This window comes from Schistocerca serialis, chromosome 4, assembly GCF_023864345.2.
Source record: "Schistocerca serialis cubense isolate TAMUIC-IGC-003099 chromosome 4, iqSchSeri2.2, whole genome shotgun sequence".
Classification (NCBI taxonomy): domain Eukaryota; kingdom Metazoa; phylum Arthropoda; class Insecta; order Orthoptera; family Acrididae; genus Schistocerca; species Schistocerca serialis.
The window spans coordinates 861,781,909-861,799,072 of record NC_064641.1 but is presented as its reverse complement, the minus strand read 5'-3'; the positions used below and the strand labels follow the sequence as shown (position 1 = coordinate 861,799,072).

General features: G+C 41.5%; 1 protein-coding gene across 1 annotated transcript in view; it reads right to left on the bottom strand.

The window, feature by feature from the left end:
• Positions 1–16,380, bottom strand: part of LOC126475110 (odorant receptor 45b-like) — a 76,713-nt gene extending 60,333 nt beyond the window's left edge. Inside the window, exon 1 of the mRNA XM_050102694.1 lies at positions 16,249–16,380. Within this exon, the coding sequence (XP_049958651.1) occupies positions 16,249–16,298 (50 nt within the window). The 5' untranslated portion in view covers positions 16,299–16,380. The remainder of the gene's footprint in view (positions 1–16,248) is intronic.
• Positions 16,381–17,164: the final 784 nt, after the last annotated feature.

Sequence of the window (17,164 nt, the reverse complement as noted above, 5' to 3'; positions counted from 1 at the left end):
TTAAGTCATTTATATAATGAGCGACATCAGAGGTAGCTCTATCGTGCTTCATGCATATTATTCAATGATCATGCGGTTATTTTATTATCAACTGGACGTCTGGAGCATATTTTCGGTTAGTTTGGCACATGGTTACCATCGATGTTCATGCATTTCATCAGACTACGTACTTGGTCTGTAGAAATGCAACGAAACACCTACACTCATGCTCGCAATTTAAGGATAATGCTGATGCATGGTGAAAAAACGCTCTGGTGGGCGGTTTGCGGGTTTAAATCAGCTCAGGGTATAACCATGCGGTGCATTTGACCTGCGGTCGTCGCACGGTGGCGCTAGAAGCAGTCCACATACTCAGAAGTATGTTGGTACATGACAGAGTACGGTGCAGCGAGTAAGTGTGCAGACGTTTTCAGATGTGCTAATGGTGAGTGTGCCGGCCGCGGTGGTCTCGCGGTTCTAGGCGCTCAGTCCGGAACTGCGCAGGTTCGAATCCTGCCTCGGGCATGGATGTGTGTGATGTCCTTAGGTTAGTTAGGTTTAATTAGTTCTAAGTTCTAGGGGACTGATGACGTAAGATATTAAGTCCCATAGTGCTCAGAACCATTTGAACCATTTGAATGGTGATTGTGTGTTGAAAATGGCTCATTGATGACGTTATGAGGGGTAGAATACTAGGGCGACTGGAGGCTGGTCAAACACAGCAGGTCTCAGGATGGGCCCTCCGTGTGCCACAAAGTGTGATCTCAAGATTATGGCAATGATTCCAGCAGACAGGAAACGTGTCCAGGCGCTACAGTACAGTGTACACCACCACAAGAAGACCTATATCTCACCATCAGTGCTCGCAGACGGCCACGGAGTACAGCAGGTAGCCTTGCTCTGGACCTTACCGCAGCCACCGGAACAGTTGTCTCCAGACACACAGACTACAGACGACTGGACAGACATGGTTTATTCGCCTGGAGACCCGCAAGGTGCGTTCCACTGACCCCTGGTCGCAGGAGAGCCCGTAAAGCCTGGTGTTAAGAACACAGTACATGGTCATTGGAACATTGGTCCCAGGTTATGTTCACGGACGAGTCCAGGCATAGTCTGAACAGTGATTGTCTCTGGATTTTCATCTGGCGTGAACCAGGAACCAGATACCAACTCCTCAATGTCCTTGAAAGGGTCCTGTATGGAGGTCGTGTTTTGATGGTGTGGGGTGGGATTATGATTGGTGCACGCACACCCCTGCATGTCAGAGGAACTGTAACAGCTCAGGTATATCGGGAAGTCATTTTGCACGCCTTTGCAGGGGTGCAGTGGGTCCCACCTTCCTCCTGATGGATGATAATTTACGGCCCCACCGAGCTGCCATCGTGGAGGAGTACCTTGAAACAGAAGATATCAGGCGAATGGAGTGGCCTTCCTGTTCTCCAGACCTAAACCCCATCGAGCACGTCTGGGATGCTCTCGTTCGACGTATAGCTGACGTCTTCAAACCCCTACAACACTTCAGCTCCGCCAGGCACAGGTGCAGGAATGGGAGGCTATACCCCAGCAGCTGCTCGACCGCCTGATCCAAAATATGCCAACCCGTTGTGAGGCCTGTGTACGTGTGCATGGTGATCATATCCTATATTGATGTCGGGGTACATGCGCAGGAAACAGTGGCGTTTTGTAGCACATGTGTTTCGGGACGGTTTTCTCAACTTATCACCAATATCGCGGACTTACATCCTGAAGTATAACTACGGCAGTTGGATGTTAGAGATGGAGTGCTTACAGATGTATCTGAGTAGGCCCACTCATCACATAACAACAACACATCACTTAGAAATGTCACCATGTACGACGTGTCTTCATAAAGTGTTTAAATACAGTTATACAGCAATTAACTTTTTCATGGTCAGAAACGAAACCAAAGTTAAGAACAGTTTATATAAATCCACCTGTATGTTTATTATGTGCTCCAAACAATGCGCTCCTGATGGTTTTCTAAATCTCACCTACTCTACAAAAATGACTTACATATTTTCAGAGTTTGGAACAGCGAAATCCTTCCGAAAATTCTGCATACTGAAATGGTTCTACAGATCCACTGTCGCCACCATTCAATAACATCGCTCTTTGAGTGCTTCAGTGATGGGTGAATGGTAATGAAATTTTGAATAACCTTTGTCTTGCTTAAAATAAGTATAATTTCCTAAACTCAATAAACAATGCATTTTGTTTTTCTATTTCCCTAATAGTGTGTTTAGGTTACCTGGAAAGAGTAACTTTACAGACTTAACTTCCATTTTGTTACAATGTATTTGAAAGCATATGCGGATTTGGGTGATCACAGGGAAATGGGAAAACATTTTTCCTTTCTATCTTACTGCTGGACCTTTCTAAAAGTTGCTAGCGACCTATGCCCCTGTTCTCTATTACTTCCTGCTTTTTCGAGGAAGAGGAAAACAAATTTTCAAATATTTTGTGTGAATTTTCTACAAAAATTTGTAATGATTTTATAATGGTTTTGATATTGGTTCTGCCGGAACTTGGTTTTGGAACTTGAACATATTGCAGGAATTAACGAAATGTTCTGGTTTTTGGAACGGTTCCATCTGTCTTGTATAGAATTTACTATTTTGAATAATGATGCTCATATATTTCTTGATAAAGTGGTTATTTACACATACAAGGAAGCTATAAATTCTTGTTCTGACTGATATAACTTAACAACTTTAATTAGTAGTGTTATAATTTCTAAGTATGATACTGGATCAGTACTGTAGGTACTTTCAAGTTTTCTTTTGCTACCCCTTTTCTTAGGTTGTGAGTTCGAACTGGTGTCTTCTCCTTCCTCTTCTACGACAACTTCAAAATCTGTGCCTGGAGTTTTAGGAGGTTCTTGATCAGTAACCCCCTCACTATCAGAGTAGTTTGAAGATGAAACAGTAGCACTAATTTTATTATTGAAAGGTCAATGTTAATTCTAATCTCATTTCATACAAAATTTTGTCGACCTGAAGCTTTAATCTCATTGCGTTTTTGATAAAGCAGCGGTATTTAGCATTTTTCACTTCAGGTCGTAGTTCATATCATGAAAATCCCAACAAAACCAATTGGTTTTGACTACTATTTCTCTTTTGCATTAAAATAATGTATATAAAAAAACGAATATCATTATCTGCATATACATGCGCAATAAATATTTTTCAGCAGTGAAGTTCATTTAGTGCACTTTTCCTCGAAAGGCTTAAAGTACAATGACGCCACATTCAACTTCTACAACATCAACAAGTATGGATTCAAGGCAGGGGGACACGATATTTTAATTGACCACATGTCTTACCAAATCTGAGGCAGTAAGCTACTTGCCAAGTCTTACATTGTGTATGTTAATACTTGTGCAGTGCAGTTGAAAAATAGAGGTACTGCGTGACAAGAAGCTCTAGGTTTTTGGGATAATGTTAAGATACCCATCAGACACATTAAAGATCATACGTGCAGCTGAAAACTTTATCATATCGGGTGGTTGTAATTACAGTGCACTGCTCACGGAGGTTCCAGTGAGGAGTGTAATTATCGTAGGGCAGCGAAACTTGGTAGATATGCTAATGCGTTAATGCAGAACCAATTTACAATGGAAAAAATGAGTACCACTTCTAGCCACCAGGTGCAAATTTGGCACTGTGAATGGATGAAAGGTATATAGAAATATTTCCATACGTAATGGATTAGGAACTGGATGTAGGAAGAAAAAGTCAAACACGTGAGAGAGGAATAATGTTGACTTTATTATTAACCGCTGCTTACACAATTTTTTCGGTACGAGCGTCAGAGACGCTGCATCCATAAAAAGACAAGATCAAACTTTGCTCGCAGCAGTTCCAGTGGAATCTGAGCAACCTGTTCCTGTATACTGGCCTTCACATCAGGTAGAGACTAAACATGTCCCTGGTAAGTACCTTCTTTTAGATATCTCCAGAGCCAAAAGTCACATGGATTTAGATCGGGCTATCTTAAAGGGTATGCATCTGGAAAACCTTTTGAGATAACACTTTCGTAGAGAGCTACATTAAGCAGATCTTTCAATGGGCCAGCGACAGGAGATTTTGTCCCATCTTGCGTGAAAAAAGTGGTTTCCATACAGCTGCGCTCTTCCAAAGCAGGAATCACATGCTGTAAAAGGAGGTCTCGATAAGTTGCAGACATCACGGTACATCTGACAGGTCCTCTGGGTGTATTCTCTTCAAAGAAGAACGGACTGAGAAGTTGCTTGTGTGTTCACACCACACACTTACATACGGCGAGTTCAGTGCCTCTTCGTGCACAACACGCTGTTTAACAGCACCCTAAATTCGGCAGTTTTGTATATTCACTGCACCCTGTAATGTAGAGTGTAAGTCCACTGAAATTTGCCCAGCCACATATCAACTCCGATCCATGCCAGAAACTTAAGAATATATTCAGAAAGTTATTGCTGATCATGATGTTTCAGTTGCTCCGCTGTCTCGGTCTTGTACGGGTACCGTTGCAATATAGAGCGCAAAATTTTCCGTGCTGTAGACCGTGAGAGGGGCAATTATCGTGACATTACACACTAGCACTACCCTGGGCATGTGCTGTGTGGTTAGTTACAGCGACAACAGCCTCGTCAATAATTTCACCGGAATACACTATCTTCCTCTTCCAGGCGCCACACCAAGCTCACCCGTGTTTTCGAATTTAATTGTCATCTTCTTTAAATCATTTAATGACGTTAGACTTCTCCTCAGACCTTCCAGTCGGTGATATTCTCTCAATACAGCACTGCAATTGGTTCTGTTCATATGAAACAGATTCAAAACAGCACTTTAGGCTTGTCACATGACAGCATGGATGTCATACCAACGCCAGATTTGCATCTGGTGGCCAAAACTGGACCTAACTTTTTTCTCAGCGTAAAGTGGTTCTTCGTTAATACATTTGCATATCTACCTCGTTTCGCTCCCATTTAATAATTGCGTTCTACAATGGGATTCTACGAGTAGCTGCAGTTTAATTACAATCACCAGTTATGTGAAGAATGCTGCAGTAAAGTTAAATCTGCAAGCTCCATTCAGAATCGAAAAGTAGAACCTTTCAAGTCAATCCTTGACAACCTACATGATGGTGCACAATTAGATGCATTTATGAAACCTCCGTAGGACACAGATAGTTTTTGTTATTCAAGGGAGAAGAAGGATGCCCTGGATGCATGAGAGGTGTAGACAGGAAATTAGTTCAAGTTGAACAATGAAGGGAAAGAGGTGAGCAGCTGAGATGGCAGTATTGAAAAATTCAGTAATTTTGGATTAGAGTATTTTACGCAATATTATTTAGTGCTATTTAGACTGACAATTAAATATGAATTAAAACATATTTTGTTTTAGAAGGTGAAGAACATACAGCCCTAGAATCTGTACCAAGCACTAGCAGCACGTAATATGAAGAGTAGTAGATAGAAGAACATACAGATGATATTTTCCACTCTTAGAGGATGCGGGACCAATAACAATAAAAGGAGGTACTGAGGTATTGTTTGTATTTTTACGCTGGTGTAATTTTTCCGATAGAGACGTGCAAGGATAATATCAATCGCAGCAGAAACCAATTATGCTCTCAACATATGTTTTCAGATATTAATTTTTATTAATAATTCAGAGGTTTATATATTTATGTTTTTTATTCATAATTAATATACATGTGGTCAACACATGTGGGTCAACATCCCCAAACCACTTCAACCGCCAAACAATACCCACAATTAATTTTTTTTTTTTGTTAATTACGATATAGAAAGAGGTTGGAGACAAGGTAAGTGATGAACTGTCTGTGGTATCTCAGCTTGGAGAAAGTTTCATTGTTATGCTTCACTGATACTTTAGGATGCAATGTCACAACACGACTTGTTCGAAAACTTTTGATGTATTACGAGTAGGATACACCAAATTCTTTCGAGCAAATCGCGTTTTGTGAGTAGAAACCCCGCCTCATGAACCATGGACCTTGCAGTTGGAGTGGTGGCTTGCATGTTTCAGTGATACAGATAGCCATACCATAGGTGCAACAACAACAGAGGAGTATCTGAGAGACGAGGCAGACGTATTGTTCCTCAAGAGGGGCAACAGCGTTTTCAGTAGTTGCAGGGTCAACAGTCTGGATGACTGACTGATCTGGTCTTGCAACATCAACAAAAACGGCCTTGCTGTACTAGTACTGCAAATGGGTGAAAGCAAAGGGAAACTATGTTCATTATTTTTCCCAAGGGCAAGCAGCACTGCTGTATGGTTAAATGATGAGGGCATCCTCTTGGTTAAATATTCCAGAGGTAAAATAATCCTCCACTCAGATCTCAGGGCCCGGAATACTTAGGAGGATGTCCTCATCAGAAGAAGCAAAACTGGCATTCTACGGCTCAGAACGTGGAATGTTAAATCCCTTAATCGGGCGGATAGGTTAAAAAATTAAAGATGGGAAATCGGTAGGCTGAAGTTAGATATAGTGGGAATCAGTGAAGTTTGGTGGCAGGAGCGGCAGGCATCTGGTCAGGTGAATACAGAGTTATAAATACAAAATCAAATAGGAGTACTGCAGGAGTAGGTTTAACGAGAAATAAGAACCTGCTATGAAGAGCTCACTGAACGCCTTATCCTATCCAAGAGAGACACAAAGACCACATCCTCCACAGTAGTAGAAAGTTTATATGCCACCTAGCTTCGCAGATGAAGAGATTGAAGAAATGTATGATGAAATAAAAGCAATTATCCAGTTAAGGGAGACCAAAATATAGTTGTGATGGACTGGAATTCCATAGTAGGAATAGGAAGATAAGGAAAAATAATAGATGAATACGTTGTGGGGGAAAGGAACAGTATAGGCAGACGCCTGGTAGAATTTTATACAGAGCATAATTTAATCATTGCCAATACCTGGAAACATCGGATTAATTGTATAATGCTAAGACAGATTTCGAAACGAGATCTTAAACTGTAAGACTTTTCCAAGGGCAGATGTGGACTATCACCACAATTTATTGGTTGTAAACTGCTGACTGAAAATGAAGAAATTGCAAAAACATAGGAAATTAAGGAGACGAGAGCTGGATAAGTTGAAAGAACCAGAGGTTGTTGAGAGCTTCAGAGGACGCATTAGGCAATAATTGACTAGAACAGGGGAAATGAATACAGTAAAAGATGAATGGATGGGTTCGTGGGATGAAAATGTGAAGGCAGCAGGGGATCAATTAGGTAAAAAGACAAGGCCTAATGGAAATCCTTGGATATCACCGCAGGTATTAATTTAACTGTTGAAAGGAGAAAATATAAAAATGCAGTGAATGAAGCAGGGGAAAGGAAATACGAACATACAAAACATGAGATTAACAGGAAGAGCAAAATGGCTAAGCAGGAATGGCTAGAGGAGAAATGTATATCATTGGGAGGAAAAGATAGATAATAGCTACAAGAAACATACAGAGACCGTTGGAGAAAAGCGAAGAAGCTGAATGAATATCAAGAGGTCACATGGAAAACCAATACTAAGCAAAAAACGGAAAGCTGAAACGTGGAAAAGTATGTAGAGGGTCTATAAAAGGGAGATGAACTTGAGGGTAATAACACAGAAAGGAAGGTGGACGTAGACGAAGATGAGGTAGCAGGTACGATACCGCGAGAAGAATGTAACAGAACACTGAAAGACTTAAGTTGAAACAAGGCACCGTCAGTAATACTGATAGCCTAGACTTAAAGAAGAATGTAATAATTTCAGTTCCAAAGAAATAATCTGCTGATAGGTGTGAATATAACCGAACTACAAGTCATGCCTGCAAAATACTAACACGAGTTCTTTACAGAAGAATGGGAAAACTGGTAGATGCCAACCTTGTGGAATATCACTATGGGTTCCGAAGAAATTCAGAAACACATGAGGCAATACTGCCCTACGAGTTATCTTGGAAGACAGATTAAGGAAAGTCAAAACTACGTTAACAGGATTTGCAGACTTAGAGAAAGCTTTTGACAATGTTGACTGGAGTACTCTCTTTGAAAATCTAAAGATAGCAGGGATACAATACAGGGAACGAAAGGTTATTTACAGCTTTCACAGAAACCATGGCAGTTATATAAGTTGAGGGGCACGAAAGTTAAGAAATGGTTGAGAAGAGAGTGAGACAGGATTGTAGCATATCCCCGATGTACATTTTGACCGTCGGCTAGCAGACGGTACTTCCCGATGTAAGCGAGAAATCAAGCGAAAATCATCATAAGTATAAACCAACATATTGTTAACGAACTATTTTTCGATCTTAAAGCAAATCAAAATGTAAATAACTTAATTATAGACCACTTATGAGGCTTTACCTCAATAAAGCGAAACGCATCTGGTGAAAAAAACACGAATTTTTGTATTTCTAATGACAGAACGAAAATACCATCAAGAATTGTAAAGCAACTACTAACGACATGGCCATACAAATGAAAAATTTAGAGAAAGCTTTTGAAGATATTGACGGGAATACTCTCTTTGAAATTCTGAAGGCAGCAGGGATAAAATACACGAAATGAAAGGCTATTTACAATTTGTACTGACACCAGATGGCAGTTATAGAAGTCAAGGGGCATGAAAGGGAAACTGTTTGGGAAGGAAATCAAGGTTGTAGCCTGCTGGCCGGCCGGTTCTAGGCGCTTCAGTCTGGAAACGCGTGACCGCTACGGTCGCAGGTTCGAATCCTGCCTCAGGCATGGATGTTTGTGATGTCCTTAGGTTAGGTTTAAGCAGTTCTAAGTTCTAGGGGACTGATGACCACAGATGTTAAGTACCATAGTGCTCAGAGCCATTTGAACCATTTTTTTTGTAGCCTGATGTTATTCAATGTGTACATTGAGCAAGCGGTATAGAGAACCAAAGAAAAATTTGGAGTAGGAATTAAAGTTCAGGGAGAAGAAATATAACCTTTAAGTTTTGCTGATGAAACTGTAATTCTGTCAGGAGTTCAAGAGCAGTTGAATGGAATTGACAGTGTATGAAACTTCCCTTTGAATGTAAAGAACGACTGTGCTGGAAAAACTTCTACATTACTTGATTTTCAAACTCCAGAGTGAAACTGAGACAGTTTTCTCTTTGCTTATTCTGATCATTACTAAACTGACACGCAATATTTTAGAGCAACGCAATCTGACTTTTAATAATCCCTACAAAAGAATAGCCCTGACTAACAATAACCTATACCCTTCATTAATATATATATTCGTGACATCCAGTTTAACAAATATCTTTTTCTGACGGACACACATCCAGATCGTCGGCCCATACTGACATCTCAGAACTCTGGCATCTCTCTCCCCACATTTACTACTGCTGGCTGTTCACATCCAACTGCCCAATACTACACAGACGAAAAACTTCCAACAATGAGTCTAACCAGCCACAGACTGCACACATCGCTGTCAGCGATTTTAATACAGAGCGCTACCTGGCGTTACCAACATAAAAACCTAAACAGCCTACTCACAAGTGTCTTGAAAGAAGGTTATGAGAGTAACATCAGCAAATGCAAAACAAGGTTAATGGAATATAGTCAAATTAAATTACTTGATCTTGAGAGAATTAGATTATGAAAAAAGACACTTAAAACAGTAGATCAATTTTGCTATTTCAGCAGCTATTTCGCTATTTGAGCTGCAAAATAAATGAGAATAGCAGAAGTATAGAGGAAATTAAATGTAGGCTGGAAATTGCAAGAACCATTTTTTTAGAAGCGGAATTTATTAACATCGAATATAGTTTTAAATGTTAGAAAGTGTTTTCTGGAGGTGTTCATCGGAGTATAGCTATGTATGGAAGTGAAACGATAAACATTTTAGACTGGATGAGAAAGAAAGCTTTTGAAATGCGGTGCTACAAAAGTATGGTAAAGATTAAGTGGGGAGCTCGCGTAACTAATGAGGAAGAACTGAATAGGATTGGGGAGCAGAGAAGTTTGTGACACAACTTGGCAAAAAGAGGGGATCGGTTAATACGAAACATTCTGAGACATCAAGGGATCACCACTTTAGCGTTGGTGGGAAGTCTGAGGGGGAGGGGGTGGGGGATAAATCGTAAAGGGAAACCGAGAGATGGATGCAGTAAGCACGTTCAAAAGCATGAAGCTTACAGTCATTATTCGAAGATGAAGAGGCTTGCACAAAACACAATAGCATAGAGAACTGCATAACACAAATCTTCAGGCTGCAGATCAGAACAGGAAAGAAGGAGATTACAGACGCTCAACGTGCAGACTGCAATATAGGGTCAGAAAATGTTTTAGATGATTGTGACGACACGTATGCAAGAGCTACACATAATCTATAACAAACTGAAAATTTAATGAACACAGGAGTTATCTTTTTGTTTCTGCTTCATTCTCGAAGTTTTCTAAGCGACTTGAAGTCGAAACATATTTTTAAGAACTGACCCCAATGTGTGATGTAAAAATCAACGTGATTTAAAAGTTAAGAAAACTGTGAAAGATTAAGGGATTTTTAGTGACACAACTGAAAAGAGGATAAAATTAATCCAGATTTAGCAAAAGGCAAATAACAACATCAGTGTTCCACTTGAATGTAGACAATTTTTTCAGACTTCAAAAGGTAGTTGATTGGGTTATATTTTAAAGAAAAATTAATTGAAGTGAATATGAACACTATTTCAAGCAATTTTGACACACTCCTTGCTATTGTTTTTCCCAAATAGTGTCATTCGCAATATCGCTTTTTAAAAAAAAAAAAAAAAAAAAAAACACATCAAATTAGTTTCTTTTGTAATGAACAAAATGAACGACACAAAAAATGTTCTTGTTTGGTCTTCGGACTACACTTGATTGATACAGCTCTGTTCTGTTTAAGTCTCTTCACTTCTATGTAACTACTCCAAGCTACATACATTTAAGTCTGCTTACTGAAGCTGAGCCTTTGTCTTTCTATACAGCTTATACAGCTTTTTACGCCCCTCTCTTCGCTCTATTACAGAATTAATGATACTTCAGGATATGCCCTACCAACTGAACCCTTATTTTGCTTAAAGGTTCAGGAGAGTTATCGCAGAATAGAGTTAGTATACATTTTAATTTATTCCTCAAACAATATGAAAGATAATTTCACGCAATTTATTGTGTAAAGAAATACGTACACAGGGAAAGAGAAAAACTGATAACTGGATAACTAACTAGTTTGCAGATATTTTAAGTAACAAATAAAATTTTACCTTGCAACGCTGTTGATTTTCATAGATTCCTTGATAAATTGATATGTAACAAAGATTTTGCATTTATTCTCGTTTGGTTTTATAGTTACAATACATAGGTAGAACATTCACTGGGATCTTACAGTCATTCCTTATGGAAATAGCTTTATAATAAATTGAGTCAGCTAACAACTTTTTGTACCACAATTACATTACACGACTTTCTGTCATGTATACAATAAAAAATCACGAGAACTAAGAGAGATATTGTTCTGCTCTCAACTTTAATTACAAATTCGATATGTTGATTACATTTCATTTGCAGATCTGGGTAACCTAAAATCAACTACATGCAGATTATACACAGTGCATTTTACTTGTGCAAACTCTTAAAAATTTCGTTCACTCGTTTACTTAGTTTCGTGCAGCACGGTAAAAATGGAAATGAGCGTATGGCATTGTGGGCCGGGAGTCCCCAATTCGGGGAAGTCGGCCGCCGAGGGCAAGTACTTATTGCATTCTACGCCACCTTGGGCAACTTGCTCGTCGGAAATGGGGATGAAAAGATGATGAGGACAACACAACACCCAGTCCCTCAGCGGAGAAAATGTCCTGCCTCAGCCGGGAATCGAACCCGGGCCCCTTAGCGTGGCATTCCGCCGCGGTGACCACTCAGCTAACGGGGGCGGACCTGCAGCACCGTAACTAAGATAAATAACGAAAAGGAATCCACTCCTTTATCGGGTGAAGATACCAGGCTGTGAAATGGAAAGAATCAAATTTTTTCACCAAATAGTTTTCTTAAAAACCGGGTGATAAGTATTTCGTAGGAAAAGGTGGCTTCGCACCAGGGCTTCGCCGGAAAGACTCATAGCTGGTGCTAGCACTGTCGCAAGTGCTGCAGCGACAATATTCTAATATGTTTAATTTCAGAATTGCCAATTACAGAAGACGACAGACAGCGGCATGAATATCGCCAACCTAGGACACTTCCTTAGCTTTACCCGCGGCCATGTTTTGTTGGCTGAAGCAGTTGTGCACAGTCAGTTGCTAGAGTCGCTTACGCAGGACGCGGCATTGGACTCACAGTGATAGCGTTCCGCTACGAACATCTATTTCGGATTTGGTGTTCATTACCAAGCTATTAGACAGTTTGCCTTGTCCGACTTACGCAAGAAGTCTTGTTGTGTTTATGTGACTGAATGACTGCAACCCTTCTGGTTTTGTGAGAAGTGTCTCTTTCATGTTACACCAAACAAAGTGTGTGTTGTTATACATCTAGCTTGGGGCTTGCTGTCACTTAGTGAGACATTGTCACGTGACTTCAGTCAATGGCGACTAGACTTATGAGTTTCACTTTGTAAGTTTCCCGTAACTTCTAGGCTAGACGGTGCGCGTAAGACAGTATTTAGCATATGTAATGTGCTAACACTCAGTTCTCGTTGTAGAATGTCTGGTGTCAAGGCAGATGTGACTACCCAAGTGTTCTCACTATTGGAAAACACGCAGCAAGCGCCATATTGGAAAGATACCACTATCACAGCGTCACCAGAAGTTTCCAACCAACTTTCATGAACCGACACCATGATAAAACGATTCCGGTCGTCACTGCTACCATTTCCTACTTTTGACGGGAAAGCAGAAGAACTATGGGCTAAGTATATCACACACTTGGATCAGCATTTCATTGCACATGGAATCTCTGGTGATATCCATCAGCACTCTCTGATAAGCATACTTAGGTGCTGATATTTATCACAGTTGAATCCTGATGTCGAACCTTGTAACTTGTTTTAATGTCAGTATAAAACTAAATTAATGAAATATTTTGTTTGGCAAATCCATGTGTCAGTTGTCCACCACAAATTCTTAAGGAGTCATAAAGGAAATGGTCTAATCAATCAGGAATGGATCGTGCAGGTGTGGCACCCCATTCTTCTGAGATTTCGACCAGCTGTGCTTCCCTGAAGTTGCAGTTTTGCAGTAATTCTGTTATTTCTCACCAATAGCAACAGTACTATTTTCGAAAGGTAAAATGTTCATTTTGGGGAAAATTGGGTTACAATGTGGAGGTATGTAGCTCCATGCACAAGATGAATGTGGGTAGAACACGTCTTCGGAACATGGTTTCAGAAGCTGGTTAACTGCTCTTAAGTCTGCGTATGTTATATGAAGAAGCTGTGTTCCCTATTTGGAATCGGTTATTGATATTGGAAGTATCCCTTAATAACATTCCAGTCACATACCACATCAACACAGCATCATCCACATCCATCATTAATTTGCCAACTTACAGGCAGCTTGGCTCATTATCACTTCAATCATTTACTGATCAGCCAAAGAGTTATAGTAAAAATACCATTTAGGTGACAGGCCAATTTTGCTCTACCACCAAATGTCACAATCCTTGTGTTATGACTGGCTTTTTATTCATTGACACCAAGGATGGTAGAAACATTCTGCATTTGGATCTTCCCACGATCTGGCTTTGGAAATACATTTCTCCTGGTGGCACTAGGTATTGCTCCCCAGTGCGGCACGGTGCAGGACAGGACATGGCAGGACAACATTGGACATGACACCAGCTCTGAGAATGGAACATTTGCTCCTGCATGCACATCTAGTTGGCGCCTTGGGTTCCTTACATTCAGCTCCATGTCAGATCAATGGCAAAGTTTTCCAATCACCCCTCCAGTATTTTTTTCAGATTTTCCGTATTCCAGTTCCAGGTGGGTTAATTCTATGCTGCAGCAAGATGGGGGAGCCTAGTGGGAAGGGTACATGGCCACCCTCAGCGCTCCCAGCTGTTCACTGTGAACCCTTTAGCCTTTGACCACCCTTCCTTTGGGCTGCATTACCATCGCTATGTATCCACATTGACATGTGATGAATGGTCTTTTCATGGGCTATGCATCAATGGGTTCCAACATGCATCAACTGCTACCTCAGCAGAACTTTGGTGGAGGTCCAGCTGCAGGATGAGTCCCCATCATGCAAGCATATCAATCAACTGTGCCCCCACCGGCCACCAGCATTTCAACCTGTGGCTCCACCTCTATCACTGTTCCAGATCTCTCAAATCTGATGTTTGAGCTAGATCAACCATAGTTGCAGCAGCAGTGCCCTACCGAATGGGAGGCCACCAATCAGCAATATGTCAGCATCCTTGATGGTGTGTCAACTGCTGCTGATGCATCCGTTCCAATAGAGGTTGATTGCAAGGGCTCAAAGCCTTTGCTTCTGACGGTCACTGACGCCAATCTAGGCAGTCAACCATCTCTCCTGCAGATCTGGAGGGAGGGAGAGGTGCAGTGTTAGTCCACATATTCTGCTGACATAATAAGCCTGTGCAACGAGTGGCCAAAGTATGCTTGTCATTGTGAATCAAGCAAAAAGAGTTCTGGAGGACAGCGGAAACAATGGCTCATTATTAGAGGCGACTGTTGGAGCTGCTGCTGCAGCCAGAGGCATCCTCTTCACCAATAGTTGGTGGCCACACTGCCAACAGGAAGCATGGCAATTACGGCACTAATTGCCTCTGTGATGTCATATGCCTGCAACTAGGTTGTGCTGTATTGCTCTCTTGGCACAGTATATAGGTCGCCGCATGTCCACAGCCAGACAGTTGATGCTGGAACAACATCTTGGATACCATTGCTTTGGAAGCCTTCTGTGAGCCACCAGGCATCTACAATGAACAATGCTCGTTGACCATGGCCTCTCAGGACTAAGGCACCAGACTCTGTTATCCACCAATCTTAGACTTTTTGTGATTGTGATTTTCGCACAGCCATTCAAACTGTGCTTCGTCTGGACATACATTTTGTACCATTACAATCACAGTGATAGTGTTACGCTATGAATCTACCATTTCTAGTCAACTATCGCTAGTCTGGCTTGCCATTGATTATCAACATATAAAACAGTATGCCAGTTCTGACTGGACCAAGAGGTCTTGTTGTGTTTCTGTGACTCCAAGACTGCAACCCTTGTGGTTTTATATGAAGTGTGTCTTTCATGTTATACCAAATAAAGTGCTTCTTGTTATATGTCTACCTACGACCTTGTTCGTGTTTAATGAGCCCTTGTCAGGTCCATTCACAAATTTTATTATACTTAGCCCTGCTGGTATTTTTAGCCTCTCAGTAACTTTTGATCTTCCATCCATCCAATCATTAAAAGTAATTACAATATCACAGATCTCCAGTCTCTGGACATATCTCCCAAATTTTGGAATGGAATGAATGATTAGCATTTTAAGTGGAGCAACCCACACATCTTTTTAGCGATTTTGGACCACAAATGTCATGAAATATTGGTTTCATCATCGCCACTGTGAGTTTATTTTCGTGTTTAAATTTATCCAAAGTTTTTTCATGTTGTGCATTTTGGTATTTCCACCATGTCAAGCCTCAATTAGCATTAACTACAGGAATGTTTGGCTTATGAGGAGCTGCTTGAGCAGTATGCCCCATTCTTTTTAACTCTCTATACACACTCACTGTGTTAGCTGCAATGCTGGTAGATCTGGGAAACTCACAAGTGATTCCCTCTGCTGATGTTGTGTGATCCTTTACAATCACTCTCCATAAGTCTCAACATCTCTACCTTTCAGTACCTGAAGTCTGCCTGGTCTTTGTTTCGGTGTGGCTGTACCTTCACATTTCCACTTGACAATCTCATTATGAACCGCAGTCTCAGGTTGCATTGGAATGGTTGAAGTGTCCTTGGTGGATTGTTTGCTCAAGTGAAATTCTATGACTAGTCTTCGTTTGAAGCCACTGAGTTGTTCTGATAGACCCAGTCTGCTGTTACTGATTCTGTAGTGATAACTAAATACTCCCACCCTCTTTTATACCAGCAGTTTCCCTCCCACCACATCTAGTGGTCAATTCCATGTTAGGATGATTTTGATCAGATAGTGTATGTACGCATATCAGTACTGCTGAATTGGTATAATTGTGCAATATGTTATGTGTAACAGAAAGATAATTATCGAAATGAGAGCGGGGTTGGGTCAAATGTGATACTCACCTTATAATCAACTGATGATGCCGAATGTTGTTCGCCAAGTCGCAATACATCTGTCGCTGCAAGTGGCTTCTCTCAAAACTGGTGACTGCGCCATCGTTTGCAGCATCTACTTCAGTAGCACGGTGGCTTTCCATCGTGGACAAACTGTGTTGTCGCCAGGGAGACCTGGACACCTGCCCACTGTTCCCGGCAATGCTGTCGTTGAGCACGTGCAGCTCGGCAGCGATGCTGAGCATGAGGACGAGGAAGAAGATGCCAGTGAAGACAGAGGTCTGCAGGACCACCAGCATGGAGAATACCTGCAGCCCGTACACCATCTCGTAGGCGGGTGAACTCTGCAGCGCCGGCGGCAGCCACATGGGCAGCGGCGTACTACGCTTGAGCGCAGGCTCCGTCATGTTGGAGAGATTCGCGACGCTGCCACCAGGCGGCACCAGCAGCGGCTGCAGCGACCACAGCAGTGTCGGCGCGCTCAGTATCGCCTGAGGACAACACTGCGCTGGACGCACGCCTGTTGTGCCACCAGGAAGACTCGTTCTCTTCCTGTTGTCATGACATACATACACTACTGGCCATTAAAATCGCTACATCAAGAAGAAATGCAGATGATAAACGGGTATTCATTGGACAAATATATTATACTAGAACTGACATGTGATTACATTTTCACGCAGTTTGCGTGCATAAATCCTGAGAAATCAGTACCAGAACAACCACCTCTGGCCGTAATAACAGCCTTAATACGCCTGGACATTGAATCAGACAGAGCTTGGTTGGCGTGTACAGGCACAGCTGCCCATGCAGCTTCACCACGATACCACAGTTCATCAAAAGTAGTGACTGGCGTATTGTGACGCGCCAGTTGCTCGGCCAACATTGACTAGACGTTTTCAATTGGTGAGATCTGGAGAACGTG